We start from the raw sequence: 22,307 nt of genomic DNA, 5'->3' as shown, positions 1-22,307 counted from the left end.
GACGGTCGACGGTCGACGGTCGACGACCATAGGGTCGCCAAATGGGCCGCCAAATTGGGAACGTGCATAAGATGGTACTATGCCTGGGCCCAAGAAGAAGTTGATTATTATTTTGAAGTATTATAAGTATAAGTTTTTGAACAAGTAAAACGAGTTTTACATAAGTATAAAGTATTAAAGAATAAGTCTTTAAACAAGTGGAATAAGATTCAGAAGGTGTTTAGAATTCAGTAAGTTTAGTTCTTTATTCTACCATGTTTATCTAGTGGATGAGTAGTTTCATGTTTACCTATTAGATGAGTAGCATGATTAGCGAGTAGAATTACATGAGTAGATTTCTTAGCTTTTCTTTGCTATTAGTTTGACATGAGCAGTTATGTTTATGCTTTATTTCTTTTTAGAGCATATAGTTTTTAGTTCTTTTTGTATACATGCACATTCGTGATTTTGTGAGTTAGATAGCGCTTACTAAGCAAATTTTGCTTATAGACTACACTTCCTCTTACTGCAGATACAAGAAAGGAAAAGATATAGAAAGGAAGGCGATAAGGTGGCACGGATGGTGTGTGATGCCAGGACTATGGAAGCCTTGAGACTTAGTTTAAGAATTTATTATGATTGCCATTTATTAAGAATGTATTAGATGAGTCATTTAGTCTTCCGCTGTTAGTTAATTGTATGTTTATTTTGTTTCCGCTATTCATTACTTGCATGATTTGATTTCATTAAACTGTGTGGTGATGTTATTCCTTTTGTGTGTTTGATATGTGTTCCAGCCGCCTGTGGCTGTGTATATTATGTTATGTATGTCAGTTTAAGGTCACCGGTACAGGGGAGACTCTGTCGAAATTTTTTAGTAGGGTTTCCATGTGATTTTTAATCATACCGGTTAAGTAATGGTCATCCTTAGAAAGTAGTAGTAGTAAGAAGGGTGGTCGTTACAATGTTGATAAAGGAATTTACCTTGGGTCGGTCTGACCAGAATGAAGATTCATGGCATGACTCATATTCAAACTCATCTTCTTCGTCTGAATCACCTCCGGTTGCCATCAGTGCGAAGTAGCATGCTTGATTTGGTTCATCTGTCCCAAGTCCCTTTTAGTGTTTTCTTTTGCTTTGTCTTCTTGACTTGGTCTTCATTCGGGCATTTGTGTTTAATTTATCCATTCTTGTTGCAACTGTAGCACTTGGCGTTTACTTTTGTGTTGTTGGATGCAGATTTGGATATCTTCTTCATGTCCCGTTTGGTGAAGCTTTTCTTCCATCTAGTGAACATCTTCCTTACCAAGTTCACTAGTTGCTTTTCTTTGTCTGATTCTGATTATGATTCAGATTCAATCTCAGCTTCAGGTTTAGTTCCCTTTGATGTACCTGCAAGAGAAGCAATTCCTTTCTCGACCGTTGGGTCATTAGTTTGTTTATGCATCTCTAATTTACAAAATAATTCATCTAATTTTAATTTAAAGAGGTTCCTCGAAACCTTATTGGCATCTATGATCGATGCCCATAGTGCGTTTCGAGGGAACGAGTTAAGAGCATACCTTATTATGTCCTGATTTTTTATTTGATGTCTGATTAGGTGAAGGCTGTTGAGGATGTCCTTGATTTAAGCATGGAGTTGGTTGGCGGTCTTACTGTTTGATATTTTAACGTTAAATAATGAATTAAGAAGTAGGTCACATTTTGTTACCTTTGAATAAGGAGTTCCTTCATGTAGATTGATGAGTTTGTCCCAAAGCTCCTTTGCGTTATCGTGCGGGCCGACTCGGTTGAGTTCCTCTTTGGTGAGTCTACACTGGTTCATATTCAATGCTTTAGAGTATATCTGAGCTTTCTTTTTATCTTCTGGACTACATCTTTCTGAATCGAGTGGTACTTTGGTTGCTTCATCTACAACCGCCATGTAATCTCGTCGGATGGTGAACCATTGCTCAATGTTTGTCTTCAAATAGACTTCCATCCTTTTATTTCAGTATGAAAAGTTATTTTTGTTAAAGAGAGGAGGATGAGCAGTGTTGAATCCCTCAAGTTGGGTCATTTGATTTGCTGAGAAAGAAAACTAGAAGAAGGTACCAAGACTTGATTTTAGATTAGCAGTATTTAAAAAAAATTCGAGGACTCGAGTGGTGTTGCACTAATTTTGAATAAAACAGAATGAGAGATAATTATTTGAAAGGGTAAGTTCTACCAAATCAAATAGGATATGAGAAAGCAGAAATCCAAACAAAATTGTTCCCTTGGCCTGATTGGTGATTGCACTAATTCAGAGCAAAACCTGCTCTGATACCACTTGTTGGATTGAGACGCACGTGAAGGGGGGGGGGGGGGGGGGGAATCACGTGATTTTCAAAAACTCGTCTTTTTTCGTTTTAAAACAAGAGTGCACAGCGGAAAAAAATAGGTAAAAATGAAAAAGACAAGAACATAAAGATTTACTTGGTTCAGAGCCTTCGGCAATTCCTACTCCAAGATCTAAGCCCCACGGATCCATCGATGAGTAATCCATTAAAATCCTCTTTTGGACCCGCTGGAAGAGGGAATCAAATACACGAGAATTGGAAGAGTGTAACAAGCTACACTTTCCACTTACAGAAATTAAGTACAGTAATTAAATTATCATTACCAAACACCTTTGAAGATGACCAACTTGAGCTCGATGTTTGGATGGGTTTTCAACAGCAGTCAGGTGTAGCAGAGTTATAGCGGGTAGCATCAAGCCGGAGCAGTCGGAAAGCCGATCAGACGTGTAGAAGCTTGTTTGGAAGTTGTGTCTTAAAGCTTGGTCGAGATACCCTTACAAAGGGTGTGGAAGACTCCTTCCATAACCTTGAAGGCGCCTCCAACCTGTAAATTTGATCCCGAACTTCTTGCTCCTTATCTGTAATAAACTCTAAATTTTATCCTGTGGAAGGGACCTTCCATGGCACTAAAGACACCTTCCATGAACAGTGCAAAGGCGTCTTCCATGCCATGGAAGGCTCCTTGAGCATTGTTCACCTGAGGCCTTTTGTGCTTCTTTTACCCTGCAAAAAAGTGTCAATCTAGTAACCTTCAAGATAATGTTAGCACAACAATAATAAGTAGTAATTAGATTTTGTCTCCCAGAGACCAGGATCTAGTTAGGGTCTCAATTTAAGTTTTCAAAATGGACTGAAGCCTATTATCCTTTCGAATGGGGATACACCCTCACTTAGTCATTCTCCTCCAGTGACTTACCTCTACTTACCAGGTGTAGAGATACCTTCCGGAATCACACATTCAGACTTCGGAAATCAAACATCTTGACCTACCGGAATGGTACACCCAGTCTTCTCCAATTGGGAATAGTATATCCTGACCTACTAGAATCATGCATCTGGTCTTCTCCAATTAGGAATCGCATATCCCGACCCTTGCTAGAATCTCATATATGGACTTCAACCTGTCGGGAATCGAACATCCTGACTTGCTGGAATCACACATTCGGTCTTCAACCAATCAAGAATCGAATATCCTAACTGGGGTTAGTCAACCCTACACACTCAATAACAAGGTTAGACTACGACAACACCTAACTTAACTCACTTATTATTTATCAAAACTTGAGTTAGACCGTCAGTGCAAATTACACCAACAATATGTAAACATGTGTTTGATGTGTACTATTGGAGAGATCATGTCGATTATATCTATGATGTGTTTGCTCACGAGCATGTTATGTGTGCACGTGTGTTTGGTGAGTATTATTAGAGGTATCTTGTTAATTAAACCTATGTTGTAGTGTGTGCACTCGTGTCTGATGTGTTCTATTGGAGGTATTTAGTTGATTATACCTATGTTGAGTGTTCACTTATGTCGGGTGTGTATTGTTGGAGGTATCATATTGATTATACTCGCATTGTGTGGGCATCGAGTGTGTACTGTTGGAGATATCATGTTTATTATACACATGCTGTGTGTGCATACATGTCAGGTGTGTACTATTGGAGATATCATGGTGATTATACCCATGTGATGTGTGCACATGTGTCTAGTGTGTACTATCAGAGGATCATATTGATTATACCTATGTTGTAGTATGCACACTGACTGGAGTGTACTATAGGTGTTGTTACTTACTATATATATTGTCTGGTAGACATCTAGTGGATCTTATCATACATATAGATATATGTAATTAATATATCATGTTTCTGGATATACTTAGGTCTATCATGCTAGGTATGATTGTGTACTAGTGTATAGAGTTGGTATACTCCTGTTGATGTAGTCGGTTACTTAGCAACACTGCACTGTGTCATTGTGCGTATATCATGTCTGCCAGGGCTCTCTTCCGTTGTAGGTTGAGGTTTGAGCTAGTCAACAATGATTGTAATACATCTAGACTTACATGTACCTTGTCAGCCAGGACTCTCTCCCATCCCATTGCAGGTTGAGATCTGAGCTAGTCAATAGGAATTGTTATACATCTGGACTTGCATATATCCTATCGACCAAGGCTCCTTCTTGTTGTGGGTTGAGGTCAGAGTCAGTTGACTATGGTTGTTATACCCTAGGCTACCCATAGGTTATCTGTGGTAAAGTGATCTCGCGCAACCCGTATCTAGATAGTTACATCCCGTTTGCCCACGGGTTATCTATCATGGAGTGATCTTGTGCAGATAGGGATTCTGACATTTTAGACTGCCCATGAGTTATCTATGGTAAAGTGATCTCACGTAGTCTTTAGCTAGATAGCTAGATGTCATAGTCATTTGTATTTCTTATAGTGGAGCATTACTCCCACATGTGTGGTATTCCTTGTGGTGGAGCGTTGCTCCCACATATGATGGTTTACTTATGGTGGAGCGTGGCTCCCACATATGATAGTTTGTTTGTGGTGGAGCGTTGCTCCCACATACCATGAATTGCTTGTAGTGGAACGTTGCTCCCATATATGATGTATTGTGAATAGAGTGTTGCTCTCACATTTGATGATCTATTACTGTTATATGTACTAGCACATGTTTAAGCTTTACGGTACCCATGTTGCTTATGTTGTAGACGCATGTTGCATATATTTGAGAGATTGCCATAATTCATATATGTGTATTTATCATACATAGATATACTATCATATATATTGTTTAAGTGTTATGAGTAGATCTGTTACTGATCCCTAGTAATTTACTGATCCTTATACCATGTGTGTTAGACCGATACTGATATATGTGTTTATCAAGTCATATATGATTATGTTTTTATTTCCCTACTGAGACTGTATACTTTGATCATTTTACATATTTATCCATGCACTACCATTTGTCTATTACTCTCTAAGTTACCCGGACTCACCACCCCTTATACCGGTTTCCTTTCACCAGGGAACAGGTAGAGGATTTATGGAGTTGCTTGGAGAATCTTGGCTGTTAGTCTCACTTCACATCTGAGATCAGTTTTCCACTGCTATTTCATTCTGCGCTATTTGTATTTTGTATTTGGACTTAGTATTGAGTTATGCTGTCTTGTTTATGGTTTTGAGTCTTGTGACCACTTGTATTTGTTTTGGATTTTATTATGGTGTAAGTTATGCCTGCATACAGTCAGTCTATTATCTTGCATGGGTTTGTATTTGTATCAACCGTGTAGGCCGTGTAACTTTATTTTCTTCTGCTGTATTTCTGTTTTAGCCATATAGGCTGAATGTATAAGTATGTGGTTGTGATTATTTTCAGCTATGTGGGCTGCATATACAACTATGTGATTGTATTTATTTTCCAATCGTGTGGGTTATCATTTATTATATTTGTACAGCTAAATGACTATGTATCAAATTTTAATTATTACTATTATACGATAAGTGTTGTCTTATTTTTGTCAAACAATCTTACGCTCAGGGAATCGTGTTAATCTGAAAGATAAATAGTACGAATTTAGAAGATCATACGAATCCAAAAGATAAAAGATAGTATAGATTAAGGGCATCTCCAACGATAATGAATAAAGTTTTAGCTTTTTGGTATAATCCCACTGAAAATGAAAAAAGAAATTTAAGAAGTTGGGTTCGAAATATCGAACCAGCTTCTTACATTTTGATGACATGTAGGAAAAAGAGCTGCAGAGAGCTGTAAAAAAAATTTCATTGTGGATGCCCTAAGATATACTTCCACATTTTTTTTTTGACAATTTTTAATTATTAAACATGTACAATCCAAGGTTTATATGCATGTTTATTGCAAAAGGATACTAATGTCCTTGTAGTCCCAACAATTTTCTCTAATATTTTATTCTCTATTCTTCACTGCAAATGTTGTCATCGTCTCTTTCTGGTCATCGCTAAACAGAGGTCGAACTCTTATCATTGGCATCTCACTGGCCATTAGTAATCATCATCGTCCTTTGATGGCAACAACTATATGCAAATAACATAATAAAAACCTGAACTCACAACCATTGATGTATGTGCTGGAGACACCATTTTTATTTCTGTATTGAAGCAATTTATAATGGAATTACTTGAATGCAGTTTTGATACATGTAAATAAATGATGAAAAGAGTTATTTGCTAGAGGATTAAAAGTCCATATCATGATGAATGACTAATTAACTAATGAATTTACTTGAATAATTATTTTATTATCTCCAACACAAAATCCATGTAAAATATTATCAACTCAAACACTTATTTCCCAAAACTCTTTTCCTCTGTCGTTTATCTTCTTCCACTCTTTGAATCAATGTATAAATTTATAATTTTAAAAGTAGAGTACCTTATTTGAATATTTGAAAAACTTAAATTAGTAGTTTAGTAAATATTATCAGAATAGACCGAGAAAGAAAAGAAATTAAAAAAAAAGAAGTATGGATCATAACTACCATTGGAATCTCAAAATCCCTGGTCCTAAAATTTTTAATGCCAGTAGGAACGATGCATCTAGTGTCAGACCCAAGTAAGAAATAAATAAGAAATCTGGATTAGGTTCAAAATCTCTGATTTGCAAAGCATGTGGTATATATGGAAAACTCAAGTCATCAAAAATCTTTCAATTTCAAAGCAGCCATCACAAATTCTTAAGCAACTTTTGACTTCTGCAATTCTCAATGCTAATTGCATTCATAGCACGAGAGGCAGCTTCAAGAATTGGAAGTCCTTTAATAAGCAACTAACTATCGACTCTTAGCATTCTCTGTGCTAATTGCGCGGCGACTCCAAAAACTTAAAACCCCTTAAAAAAAATTCAGTAAACTCCTTAAGTAATCCCCACGGCAACTACCGACTCTTAGAATTCTGCACTTTAATTTCCAGTTAACTCCTTAAGTAATCGCCATGGTAAGTTAGTAAAAGTATTCCACGGCATTTGCACAAATCCAAACAAGTTCTCTGCTCCATCTACTCCACAGACGTTGCCTGATCCAATTAGATACATATGGCCACTGATCATCAGCAAGAAATCACCCTCAAAGTCTTTGTGAACAAGGCCAAGAACTGCGTAGCTTTTGTCGAATCGGACTTGGATTTCGTGGATGTTCTCCTCAGCTTCCTCACGCTGCCTGTTGGCACCGTCGTCCGTCTTCTCAACAAGCAGTCGTCCCTGGGTTGTTTCGATAAGCTTTACCAAAGCGTCGAGCAGCTCGATGAGAAGTACCTGGTGACGGCAGGGTGCAGATCGATGTTGACCAACCCAGTGAATTCATCTGGAGTGAAATGCCAGAAACTTAGGATTAATATTGATAAAATGGGACAGCTATATACCTGCTTACCTTATTGCTGCTGTCATCGTTCGTTCAGCTATTACTCAGGCCTCAAATGCCAGTGTGGTGGTGACATCAATAAGGCAGTTACTCACGATATCAATCAGGATCATGTTGATTATCAAGAATTTCATGGCGTATTCATCAAGGGGGATAAATTTGGTGTTACAGATGCTCTTTCCATAGCTTCAATTGAGGACGCCATGTCGTCTTCTGACGAGTGGGGCGATGGTGATTGGAGCAACCTGGAACAGAGAGTGCTGAAGATTGAACGGGCACAGGTAAGTTTCCATTAGCTGATGAGAAGGATCGCGTAATTACTATTCTGATAAATTCAATTTTTACAGGTTTTGGATATTCTTAAACAATCCCTTATTTCCGGCACTCCACTTACTGATGTTCTATTGCACGATGGAGTAGACATCACTCCCAAGTGCTCAGTTCCTTCGGTAGAAAAAACTGTTGCTAGTAAGGCGTTTGATAAGGAGAAGCAGACCTACAGCATCAAGCTGGCCCTCACGCGGAGCAAGGTGCTGTATGCTGTAGCGAGCCGAGATTTAGTTGATGTAATTTTCAGCATTCTCACATTTCCGTTGGGCACTTTGAAGAAGCACTTGGGCAGTCGATTCAGGATCGGATGCCTGAATAACCTTTATGGCAGTGTTGAGCGTTTGGCTTCCTTAGGTTACGTGGTTTCAGGTTGCGAAGAGAGACTGCTTAATCCCAAGCTCGCACCGTATTTCAACCCTAAGTGTCAAGTCATTGGAGTGGAAGAGGAGAAGCAAGATGTTTACTATGCATGCTCTTTCCGCTGCAAACTAAGCGCAACAAGATACCACTGCACTTCGCATCCTTTTACGGGATATCAAACTGCAGAACAGGCAAACCTTATTGATCCCAAAAGACAACATCCCACACGATCAGATTCTCCATGTGGAAGCTACTGCAAGGAATTATTGTACATGGTCAGCGACGAACTTGTAGTCACCCCACTATGCCTAACAGAGGCTTTTTTACTTCGTAAGGAATTCTCTGAACCTGTCAAGATGGTGGAGTTGGGCATTGGTGAAGAGGAGGTCAGTCTTGTTGCTCCAATTACTTGTTAATTATGAGACTGATGCTGCTTTAATTCGTTGTTCTTGTTTTAGGCTCTTGATTTGCTTAGTGCTGCTTCGTCGTCCAAGACAGCACTAACGGTTGCCTTCTTTGCAAGAGCTAATGCTATGGTGAATGGTGATAAAAGACGAATACACTCGTCCCATCGTCCCCGCCAACCCTAATGCTACGCTATGGTGAATGGTGGTAAAACATAGTTGCGCCATTTAGTAAGTCAAATGGTTGTATCGGTCAGTCGGGTGAACTAATTTTTAATTAAACTTCTTGTGCTATTTGGTTTGATCTTACCAGTTCAGATAATGGTTTCGTTTAACAAGTTGCCATTTTCATTTTAATCTAGCTTTTTTTTATAATATCCAAATAATCTCATACTATATTAAAAAAAAAAAAACTATTCAGGGCTAGATTAAGTGTGTTGATTCTGGTCAAGTATTGCTAGCCTTGGATGGATTTGCCAATGTGTCTAATGGTTGTGCGTGTAGTTAAGTTTGAGTAAGCTCGTAAGGCTGAGTTGGTTAAGTTAGTTGGATAATGAAGATAGGTCGTGGGTTCGTTGATCACAGTGGTTTGTTGAGGGAGTGGGAGTGGGGGCCTAAGTGCTTAGTAGAATCGATAATTTTAACAAGCTAGATTGGTTGGATGGATCAACATGGACTACCAAGTTGGGCATGACATGCTTGGCTTGAACTAGGGGTGCAAATAAATCGAGTCGATTTGTGTATTTTTTTAGTCAGTTTGAAAAATATTTTGTTTATATTTGAAATTATCGAATTTGAACTAAACTTGAATACATTCGATAATTTTTTCAAATCAAATTTGAATCTATAATATTTTGTTTGATTGTTTATGAGTCATTCGTGAGTCGAACTTGAATCGAATTCTAATTATTTTTATATAATTTTAATTTAAATATATTTAAATTAAGGTTCGAAGAATTCGAATCGAATTATATTCATTTTAAATTATAGTTCAAATATACTTGAATCAAGGTCTTGAATTTTATTTTGAATCGAACTGGAGTTAAAATTATTTATATTTTCGAGTTTTGAATGGAGCTTGTAATATTATATATATTTTTCGAATTTAAACTTAAATATTAATATTTTAATATTATTCTACTCGATTTAATTCGTAATCGATTCGTTTACGCCCTTCAAGTAGTTTGGATAATGCTATTAGACCTTACAAAAGGTAAATGGTAGAACACTTATGAGTGTCTAATAAGTGGTTAAGTGGTGGTTTTGATTTTATCAAAATTAATGAAAATATAAAGACAACTATTTAGAAATCATTTATTTTTAAGCTTAATTTATAAAGCGTGGGTTGAAAGTAAAGAGTTATATTTACTAGAGAATTAGAACATGACTGATTAATAGGGTAATGACCAAGTTTTTCATATTAATTGAGTAATACAAGCATACATACCAAGTGATGTGGTGACAATCCACAAGTACACGGAGATGTCATTAACTAATAATAAGATCAAATTTATAGGGACTGGAGATCAAGTACTAGCCTGCTAATCATCTTAACAGTCTAGACCAACTCAAAAGTATAGGTTGCCACAAATACAAACCAGAATCTAAAGTTGAGAGGGAAACAAAGAGTATGTGAGAGAGAGAGAATTCATAGAGATCACAATAAGAAGACAGAATGATATCTAGACAAGAAGACAGAATGTAATCAAGGCAAGAAGACAAAGGAAAGTCAGTCACAGAGAATGATCCTAGGTTTCGGTTTCACATCCATACTAGCAAACACTTTACCTATATCTCAATTCTCATCCTCAATATTAGCTTATGTAGGTAGGCAATCTTATAGTATTCGATGTGAACTTTTGCTTCTACAATGGTGCATCAATCCTAATCATTACCTACAATGAGTTAGGGTTGATCCATTAAGCTCTATGATCGCCTAGGGTTCCTCGTGACCAATCAGGTTGCACATTCGTATCAAATTCTCCGGGTCTCGACTTTCTACAAGTTAGAGGGTCGAGTTCTCCTTTCGATTCATCCCAAACCCTTGTAGGATTCGAATCTCATGCTTTTGACATCAAGATCGTGTTAAAATAGTAGATCTAGACCACAATCACAAAACATCATAGAAACAAGATAGAAAACATGCATAGATCAAAGAAAAGTATTTACATCACATAGAAGTTACTCCCTAACCCTAAAATCCAGAAAGTTACCCTATAAATGAGAGGCTACAACTAGCAAACATAATTAACAATCTCAAACAATAGTAGGAATGCAGTGAAAATAGAGAAGAGGAAGAAATGCTTAGATCGCTCAATAAATCTTCCTCCTAGTCGCTCCTGATTACTCCTTTATGAGTGCATAGCTTCTCCTTGCCTCATAGACACCTTCTCTGTCTCTTTGGGGGGGGTCCTTGGATGACTCCTAGATGGAGATCCCCCATCTAATCGATCGAATCCCCCTTTAATAAGTGCTAAAGACAGTTGCGAGACATAGGCCATGCTATTGGGCACAGCCGCCCATGTTGGGACACTGAGGCGCAAATATGTTGGGCATGGGCGCCCATGGTGTGACGGCTGAACCTGCCACTACCCGTGCCACAGAGCACGGACAAGCCGTGGCAGGGAAACTGAACCTGCCAAGAGTCGTACCACTGAGTATGATCGTCTGTCGCAAAGCAACAGAGCCCATCATGGGTCTTGCCACTGGTCACGACAGCCTATAGCAAGGTAGCCAAACCTGTCATGGGCCATGCCACTGGGCACAGTTGCCCATGGCAGGGCGGAGCTCTTTGGCTTGGTCTTTTCGCTCTCCGTTATGCTCCAATCTTCGCTCTTGCCATCCAAATAATCGAGAGTAATATCTAAGAATAATAAAATATGGAAATGAAGAATAAAACAAATTATCTCAAATTATACTATCAAAGGTGGGTCAAATCTAATGTGAAATAACAATGAAAATCCTATATACTTCACACTTATCAAATTCTCTCAGACTAAACTTTTTCTTATCTTCAAGCAAATATACATCTAAAATGAACATGTGAACTGTATCTTCAATTTCAGTGAACTCATCTAGTTCTATCAAATGGTATCATCTTCAAGCGCAGTACTCAATCAATTTCACCAAGCATACAAACTAGTTAAGTTATTAGTGCGTGATTTGTTTCCTAGATTTCGAATTCTTTCCTACTCAAGTCATCATTCAATTATGGTCCCAAGATTTCTAGGGTTAGGCACTTACCTGCCATACACGAGGTTCGTCCCCTTTTTCTGATACAAAGTCTCAAAGGCATTCTCGGTGTTGTGAGAAATAGATAGATGTATCCCCAATAACCTAACTCAGTCTCAAAGGGCCATTCTCTCTTTTTCGCCCACGATAACTATTTTTTTATTCATTATTCTCACTCATCTTGCATCTTATTTTTTCCACAAGTAACTTTTTTTTTCACATATTTCACATGGGATGTTGTTTTTCTCCAAATGAGTTTACACACACCGAGCATAGTATAGTAATTAAAATGTTAGGAAAAAGGTCATCTATGGTCACCATAGTACTAGTCCAACTAAATAAATCATAACTAGCTTGAATTAAACTATCAAGTCAGCTATAGTGAAAACCAACCAACTCAACACGTTTTATGAAGGTTCTACCAAGGGATAGGAAAACATGAATCACCAAAAATAAAAGAATAAGTTCACATGGGATAAACAAAACTCTATCACATAAATCATGCTTTAAAGGACACTTCATGCTTTTCATGCTTCAAGATCATTTTAAAGAATAGCAACCTAAGTAATTCTCACTCATAAACTAAAAACTCAAACATGCATGCAAAATGAAAAAGTAAAATTCCTAATTGTAGGTACCACTAAATAGTATATAGAAAAGAAAGCTTACCATGTCTCAATGTAGGTCATTCAGCCCGGTATAGGAGGTTCACAAACATGCTACACTCCCCCTTCCTCCACTTGCATATCAAAATAATACCTTTTTAACCTTGGCCCATTAACTTTAAAAGTCCCTAATGTTTTGTCCCAAAGGTCCACAGCTCCAAACAAATAAATCTTCTACACTTAGAAGGGGCCTGACCAACATGATTTTAATTTCCCAAGTAAAAGTTTTAGCTTTGAATTAAATAGTAAGATCCAATCCCCTTCTTGGAATTCTCTTCTCATAATATGCTTGTCATGCTATATTTTGGTCCTTTCCTTGTATGCCTTGCCATGCTCATATGCAGCATGTCAGATTTCTTCCAACTCGCTCAGTTGAAGTTTCCTTTTTTTACCCACAACCTTTAAAACATAGTTCAGTTGACTAATAACCCACAAGGCTTTATGTTCAAGTTCCACGGGTATGTGGCAAGGCTTTTCATAAACAAGCCTAAATGGAGTCATTCGTATGTGAGTCTTATAGGTGGTCTGATATATCCACAATGCTTCAACTAGTTTCAGGGACCAGCTGTTGGTATAATTTCCCTAGGTCAAGGTTGACCAGATTGACTAAGCTTGAATTGACTCAAGTTTGAGTCATAATGAGTGAGTTTTGATGGTTGCCAATATATAAAGATTATTTTGACAATGTATGAAGATTACAGGAGCAATCGTCCATTTGGAGAGATTGGTCAAGGGTGGCCAGTCTAATGTAAAGAAGAGTCAAGTAGGATAAGGTTGACCGGATACTTAACAGGGAAGTCCTACTTGGAGGTTAGGCAAGGGAAGTCCAATAAGAAGGTTGGCAAAAGATAAAAATCCTGGTGAGTGAAGCCGGGTGAAAGCCCTAGTGAGTGAAGCTAGGTAGATGGAAAATCCTAGTGAGTGAAGCTAGGTGATGAAAAAATCCAGGTGAGTGAAGCTAGGTGAAAGCCCTAGTAAGTAAAGCTAGACAGTAAGGAAATCCTGGTGAGTGAAGCCAGATGCGTGGAAATCTTGGTGAGTCTAAGGTGACCAGAAACTTAGTATTTAGAAGTTTAAATGGGTCATGGAGGATCGGGCATTTGACAAAAGATGATAATTCTAAGTGAATTGAGTTTGACCGAACACTTGGCACGGGGAGAAAAGTCTAAGTGAGTCAAAGGATTGACCGGACATTTGGTGATAAAATCTCAGCAGGTCAAGGTTGATTAGATGCTAGGCATGAGGAAGTCTCAATAAGTCATGGTTGACTAGATGTTGGGTTTGGGACCCTGCCCTTGAGTTAGTCAAGTTAGGGTTGGTCAATCGATCAGCTTATCGATTGAACCAGAGCCTAATCGATTAGCCAATCGATTGGGAGAGTGTTGTAAGAAAAAGGGGCCCAATCGATTAGTTGATCGATTGGTAGATATTCTCGCGAGCATAGAGAGGTTCCTAATCGATCAGCCAATCGATTTAGCACTGTCAATTGATCAGTCAATCGATTGAGCACTATCAATCGATCAGCCAATCGATTGAGCACTATCAATCGATCAACCAATCGATTGGAGTTAGATTTCTCATGAGGTTGTGAGGAAGCTTGAATTGATCGATCAATTGATTTAGGGTATTTTCAGTGAGAACATAGAGGCGCTCTTAATCGATCGATCAATTCAAGTCTATCCAATTGATCAACCAATCGATTGGGATATAACCGTTGTGCAGGTAGCAAGCTTTGGATGACTAGGATTGCGTAGATCTGATGTGGCAATAGATTGAGAGTAGGCCCAATCAATTGGGAGCCCTAGGAGTGCAAAGTATAAAGCCGTTGGCGAGCTTTATTCTCTACAAGTCTTCACACAATCTTCTCCGCTACTGTTCGCGGGACCTAGAGTTTTGGAAGACAAGTGTTGCTACACTTTCCAACTGGTCTAGAGGCATCTACAAGCTACAAGAGATCAAGCAAGAAGGTTTTTCTGTTATATTGTTGTGTATTTACTTCTTATTTTTGTTGGTCCCTTTGGAGGCCGGCAAGAGGGGAGGGGTGAATTTCCCTACAAAAACAAATCAACCCTTTCTCAACTTATAGCTTGAATAAGAACACTTGTAACTAAAAATAAAGAGGCTAATAGAAAGGAAATAGACACAAGAATAATTACTTGGTTTGCAATCAGAAGATTGCTAATCCAAAGAGAATGAAGCGCACTTTTCTTGAAGATCTCCTTCGGATGGAGTAGCCTCTTACAACGTTCACAGCTCACAAACAAAAGTAAAGAAGAAGAAATGGAATTACAAGTTGTTACTGAAACTGTTGAAATTAGCGCTATATTTATAGCACTGTTCCGGGTGCCTGGAGGGGGATAAAATTTTATCTCTGACACGTCGATCAGTGTTCACGTCACTTATGATAACATTTGAGTTCCGGGCACCCGGAAGGGTTTCGAGCGCCCGGAAGGGTTTTGGGCGCCCGAACTCTAAGGCTCCGGGCGTCCGGACCACAAAAGTCAACAGGATTGACTTTTTACGGTCTAGTTCCTCTACTCTGGTTCTGCTCGTCTCAGTCTAGGTCTCCGCTCCAGCTCCGCTAGCTTAGGTGATCTCGGCCATCTGGAATAGGGCTCACCCGAACCCAAGTTCCGGCCTTCTCCTCGAGCAGCTTTCCTCCCTGGTTTCTCGTTCCTCGAACGTCGCATACGTTCTTCTCGTCCACCGGTGTACTCTTCCGCGACACCTCGTCCCTCGGACGCACCGAGCCCGTTGGCTCTCTCCCCATGCCATCCTTCTCACTAGCCGCGTCTTCCGCTCAACTTCCTGTGCTCCTAAGCTGCACACTTAGACACAAGGGTTAAACCAAACAGGACCTAACTTAACTTATTTGATCACATCAAAATAACCTTGGGGTTCCAACAATCTCCTCATTTTTGATGTAAGCAACCCAATTTAAGTTAGGGTAATCAAATGCAAAAGAATGCTATGTAAAGATAATTAATTTTGCAAAAAAGTGCAAAAAGATTTTTTAGTTTAAAAGTTGGATTATAACTCCCCCTAGACTTAATATCCTTCTCCCCCTTTGATTATATAAAAAATGGGGTTCCTTAATAAGTCTAAGGTTAATTAAAAGAAATTACAATAAGTTAGAAAGTTTTAAGTGTTAAAAAATTTCTAAGTGAGAAAATTTTTAATTAGAAAAATTTCTAAGTTAAAAATAAATTTTTTATGCAACAAAAAAAAATTAACAGAAATAATTTAAATGAAGTCTGCTATAAAAATATTTGTTGAGTTAAGTTTGAAAAGTTTTCTAAGTAAAATATTTTTTTTTATTTTTAGAAGAAATTTTAACAAATGTTAAACCATTGACAAAGATTGAAGGTAATTCATTTTTATGCTTATCAGTTTGCCAATTAAATATTTAATTCAGAAATTGACTTCCAGGCTATGGCGAGGCATCATGCCTTCTTGGTTATTGGATCATCAACCACTTCTAGATAAAGCCTTTTAATGAATTCAAATATTCAATTTTCTACCTGAAAGCCCTAAGTTTAATTTCATTTTCAATTTAAACAAGTTTTTGGAACCCAATATAGGTTCCTTCCTACAAGGTTAATCAGATATTTTCTAGGTATATAAGCTTTTGATATTTTTCTGATCCGACTTTTGTGAAACCTATAGTACCAGTTTAATCTTTTATAGTTTCTAAAAGTAGAAATATTTGAACAATCAGAATTTTTCAAGTTTTCAATTTTTTTCTTTTAATTTATCATTTTCAAGTCTTATTTTATCAAAATCTTCTATCAGACATGATTTTACTAAAAAAATTATTTCTAAGTTTTTATTTTTTAATTTATTATTTTTACTTTTTAATTTGTACATAAATTTTGTCATAAACTTAATACCATAATAAAGTTGATCAAGAGGTAAGAGGCATACCTCACTTACCATATCAGACTTGAAGTCTGACTCTCCCCCTACTTCGCTGCATTCATCTGAAGTCGCTCCCCCTTCATCGATCCTGGCTTCTGATGTGCTTTGCCCTTCATAGCTCGCCATCAGTGCTAGTCCGACATACTCTTTATTTCTGACTCTGATGATGAGTTGTCATCCCAAGTAGCAGTTAGAGTCTCGTGTTTCTTGGGCATCTTGCCTTTTTTCCTTCTTGAGTTCTGGGCAGTCCTCTTTTAAATGTCCTTCCTTTTGATACTGGTAGCATCGAACCATAGTTTGTAGAATCGTGATCCTACGTAGAATCAATTTAGGGTCAGGATCGGATCGGTTAGGATCGGATCGTAGAATCGTACGATCCTACCAAAAACCCTTAAAATCTTATCATACATGATTAATAATTAGAAAAAATACTTTAAAAACTCATTTACATATAAATAGATAACTAATTTTGCATATATATGCAATCATTTACACTCAACACCTTAGATTACATTACTACATGTACAAATTTAAATTAACTAGTAATTTAACTACTATTCTCACATAGTAATAATATTTATATTTTCATATCATAAAATGAAAGAATATAAAATTTCTATTAACACAATAATAATAGCACACGTCAAAAATATTTTCTTGGTTTATAAGATGATCCAATTTAAAGGCCAATAAAGCACCTAACGTACATAACAGAAGTTATTGGATCATTTGATTCAAATATGAACGTCGAAAATAATCTTCTAAAGATTGGTTGATATCACACAATACTAGACAATAGACATCCAAAAATTTATCATTTTGGGGGAAAAATGACAGAATATTATTGATAAAAAACTAACTCAAAAATAATTAAATATATGTTTAAATAATTTAAAACCCTAACAAGATGAAAAAAATATAATAAAAAAAGATAAAATCTTCTAGGCATCCGAAAAGGATTTAAATAATATTTTTTGGGTTTGAAATAGGGTGGTTAAGGATAAACTTTGAAATTTATTAAAGATCTCTGAACGAGCTTTGATTTGATATATTATAGGCCCCGTGGTTCAATCCGAGTCAAAAGTTATGACCTCTCAAAGCTTCCACCGATCCTGCTCCGATTCTGCTCCGATCCTGTTACGATCCTACCGATCCTGTTCCGATCCTACCGATCCTGCTACGATCCTGCTGCAAAACTCGATTCTGCACGATCCTGGATCGATTTTGGGTCTTAGGATCGTAGGATCGTACGATCCTACGATCCGGATCGCGATTTTGCAAACTATGCATCGAACCCTTCTTCTATTTCTTGGATTTTTCTTATTCTGCATTTCTTTAAATTTATTAGATCTAAAGAATTTTCTGAAATTCCTTACCATATAAGCTTCTTGATTTTCTTCTGAGTCTAACTCAAGTTCATCCTTCTTGGTTGCATTTAGCGCCATAATCTGGCTTGATTCTTTTGTTGTCCCTGCACATCTAGTTTCATGTAATTCTAAAGTGGAAAAGAGTTCCTTTAGGGTACTTAATTTCAGGTCCTTTGAGATGTAGTAGGCGTCGATTATTGAGGTCCATTCTGGAGTCCTGGGAAAGGCATTGAGTGTGTAGCGTATTGTGTCATGATTGGTTATCGTTCCACCGAGGTTTTTGAGTCAGGTGATTAGTTATTTTACCTTCACGTGTAGATTGGCTACCTTCTCACCTCTTTCTAGACGAATATTCGTCAATTTATTCCGAAGTATGTCTCTTCTTGTGAGCTTGGCTTTGGATGTGCCTTCGTGGAGTTCCATAAATCTTTCTCAGAGTTCTTTAGCCGACAAGTAGCTCCCGATGCAGTTGACTTCTTGAGGCGGCAGTACGCTCAACAAGTGATACTCCGCTCAGTTATTTTCTATGGAATCATTTTGCTCTTTCTTTGTCCAAAGACTTTTTTTTCCTCTCCATTTTGATTCGTAGGAGCTACAAAATCATATTTTATTATTAAACAAATCTCAAAGTCTGTTTTCAAGAATACCTCCATATGACGTTTCCAGTGTGCGAAGTTTCCCTCGAATTTTGGTGGAACAATGCTTGGTCCGACCATTGGTTGTTTTGCTTCGGTCAACGGTTAGTCCTTCTGAAGCGTTCTCACTCTGATACCACTTGTTGATCCCTTTGGAGGCTAACAAGAGGGGAGGGGTGAATTTTTCTACAAAAACAAATCAACCATTTCTCGACTTATAACTTGAATAAGAACACTTGTAACTAAAAATAAAGAGACTAATTAAAAGGAAATAGACACAAGAAGAATTACTTGGTTTGCAATCAGAAGATTGCTAATCCAAGGAGAATGAAGCATATTTTTCTTGAAGATCTCCTTCGGGCGGAGTAACCTCTTACAACGTTCACAACTCACAAACAAAAGTAAAGCAGAAGAAATGGAATTACAAGTTGTTATTGAAACTGTTGAAATCAGCACTATATTATAGCACTGTTCCGGGTGCTTGGAAGGGTTGGTCAGCGTCCACATCACTTATGATAACATTTGGGTTTCGAGCACCCGGAAGGGTTCCTGGCTCCCGGACTATAAGGTTCCGGGCGCCCGAAATGGCTCCGGGTGCCCGAACCATAAAAGTCAACAGGATTGACTTTTTACGGTCCCGTTCCTCTACTCCGGTTCTGCTCATCTTGGTCCGAGTCTTTCGCTCCGGCTCCACTAGCTTGGGTGATCTCGGCCATTCGGAATAGGGCTCACCCGAACCCAAGTTCCGACCTTCTCCTTGAGCAGCCTTCCTCCCCGATTTCTCATCCCTCGAACGTCGCGTATGTTCTTATCATCCACCGGTGTACTCTTCCGCGACACCTCATCCCTCGGACGCACCAAGCCCGTCGGCTCTCTCCCCGTGCCGTCCTTCTCGCTAGCCGCGTCTTCCGCTCGACTTCTTGTGCTCCTAAGCTCCTGCACACTTAGACACAAGGGTTAAACCAAATAAGACCTAACTTAACTTTTTTGATCACATTAAAATAACCTTGGGGTTCCAACAGTTTTGAGTTATATGCTTGTGTGAGTTTGTACGAGATTTTCCACATTTGGATTGTTCCGAGAAGGAGTGTTTTTGTTAGTGGAGAGTGTGCTCATGTGCGGATCCTTGGATTAGTTACCTCATCTTGAGGTGGATACCAAGTAAATCGCCTGTGTTAACATTGTGAGTTTGTTCTGAGGTTTCCGTTGCATATCACCCTCTTCGACACAAGCAAACAAGGGAGATGGCTATTCACCCCCCCCCTCCCCCTCCTCTAGCTCCCGAAGTGACCCAACAAGTGGTATCAAAGTGAGGCCGCTCTTTACCGAACTCATCGCCGGAAGGGCAATGAGCTAGAGGAAGAAGAAGTCAAAGCTCAAATTTCATTAAGTCAAAGACTTCATCAAAGGTTCAACTTTAAGATGGAATTCTGAGATAGACTCATATTCGACACAAAGGTGCCTCCACCATTTACAATGACAAGTTTGATTCTTGGAAATCAAGAATTGAAAACTTCTTCATGATGGAGATAAAGCAATGGTTTGCTCTAATGGAAGGTTTTGAAGCTCCAAAAGATAGCAAAGACAAAATCATCAAGAAGAACAAATGGAGCAAGGAGCAAGTTCAAATATATGAGGCCAATGACAGAGTAACCAAGCTATCGGTCAATTTATTACCTAGTGACATCTTGAGCAAGATAGGGGAATACAAAGATGCCAATGAGCTTTGGAGAAAGTTGGTGAAGATCCATGAAGACCCTTCTACTACACCGAGTCAAGAAAAATCCAAAGAGGGCATATCATTGGATCAACAAGAAGAGGACTCCGAGGTTAAGAGGTGCTCAACATCGGAAGGTTTCTTCACCTCTGGAAGGTTTCCGAGGAGGATTTTCTTAGTGGAAGTTATAGTGAGGAGTGAACCCTTGGATTAGTCATCTCAATGAGGTGAATATCAAGTAAAATAAAGGTGTAGTATATATGGAGTCGAGTTTGAATCAAAGTTTCCATTGCACATTCAAATGGCGACAACAACAAGATTGAGAGAAGTGATTGAAAGCTATTCACCCCCCCCCCTTCTTCGAGCTTATACGATTCTTAATAATATACTCTTCAACCTGGTGTTTGGTCCTTCTGATCCACCTATTCTACTTGTCTAATGTTTAATCCTTCTGACCCACTAGCTGTTTTCGATGCCAAATGTCTTCCTGACCTATTAGGACTTTCCATGTCAATCAACCTACACACTTAACTAGAATATCAAATACATAATGTCTAACTTTAAACCCTTTTCCAGATATCAAAAATACAAGTTCGATCATTGGCGATAACTGCACCAACATTAAATACTTCTCCCTAAAGTAACCCTAGTAAAGTAGAATGATAAATCATACTCCCTACTATGCTTTGAGAAATTCCATTTCATCTTTCAGCAACACCATCCATAGTATAACAACACCGTCCATAGTATACGAACATGACATAGTGTATTGTAGGATGATACCACTTTGCTCTAGTATTAAGTATGTTTGGTAGAGACTATATTCATATTGGTATAGTCATAGTTAAACTGTAAAGCAAATTTTGTTAATCTATTTTGTTATAATTTTATTTAAAAAAATATTGATATTATGATATTTCTGTTGGACAATCTGTTGCCGGAGATATTGGGAAATTAGCTAAATTTAAATACACCAAATTAAATTAAATTTATCTATCAAGATGACCTGAGCAGATAATCTCAGGCTGCCAGCGAGGCTGGTTCTGTCAAGCTTCCAATGGTCTAAATCGCGGAGTTGATATGGTTCATAGCAGAATCAGAAAAGGAATTCATCGAGGAAGATGTCGAGGCCTGCGCTCAACACAGTTTCCTTGAAACAGATTTGCCCCACCTCCGACTATGCTTCGAGGTTCTCTTGAGTTATTTGTTTCCCATGATACAACGGAAGAACCACGCACACAACCAATCACTGGTTGTATATGGAGAACTGAGAATGTACCTGAGTACTATCACAAGTAGTTCAGCAGAGCAGATGCATGATCAAGATAAAAGAATCAAGGAACGAAGATGGAGGAATTCTTTTGCTTTCACTTCTCTTACGCTTCTCCCTTTGCTCAAGATTCAGCCTCCTTATATAGGAGATCTCACCTTACCTACAATAAATGACCAAATTATGGTCATTTAATGTTGAATTTAATGTCGTCATTAATGGGTTTAATATCTTCATTAATGTTGAGACGTCACAAAATCATTATTAATGGATTTAATATCGTCATTAATGTTGAGACGTTACGAAATCACCATTAATGAATTTAATATCATCATTAATATCGAGAAATTATGGAATCACCATTAATTTCATATTAATGCTTCCGTTATACTCTTGAGCAAGTAGCAAAAAGATATTCAGGTGGCAAAGTGTTGATTCATTCTTTTAGGCAAATCTTACCTCGACCAGTCCGGCATTCAACATGCGCTGGTCGTACTTGCACACAAGTCAACTTTGGTTCAGTATCCGGGCTCTAGATTTGCACCCACCCTTGCGCACCCACACGTGAGAAAGTCTCTCCCCATGCATATGTTTACAACATCAATGGATGTGCCATAATTTAAACTAAGAATAAAGCCAAGAGACTTATAATGTGGAACTAAAAACCCATACACAATAGAGTCTCCTCGTCTTCGCGTCT

At 38.1% G+C, this 22,307-nt stretch overlaps 1 protein-coding gene across 1 annotated transcript; it reads left to right on the top strand.

The window, feature by feature from the left end:
- The first annotated feature begins 7,385 nt into the window (after positions 1-7,385).
- LOC122014038 lies at positions 7,386-8,990 on the top strand. The gene is made up of 3 exons (XM_042570233.1): positions 7,386-7,991; positions 8,058-8,786; positions 8,859-8,990. Exons 1-3 carry the CDS (start codon positions 7,386-7,388, stop codon positions 8,988-8,990), a joined length of 1,467 nt encoding a protein of 488 aa, XP_042426167.1.
- Positions 8,991-22,307: the final 13,317 nt, after the last annotated feature.

The sequence above is a fragment of the Zingiber officinale genome, chromosome 8B (genome assembly GCF_018446385.1).
Source record: "Zingiber officinale cultivar Zhangliang chromosome 8B, Zo_v1.1, whole genome shotgun sequence".
In the NCBI taxonomy this organism is placed as follows: Eukaryota; Viridiplantae; Streptophyta; class Magnoliopsida; order Zingiberales; family Zingiberaceae; genus Zingiber; species Zingiber officinale.
This window is presented reverse-complemented; position numbering and strand designations above follow the sequence as displayed.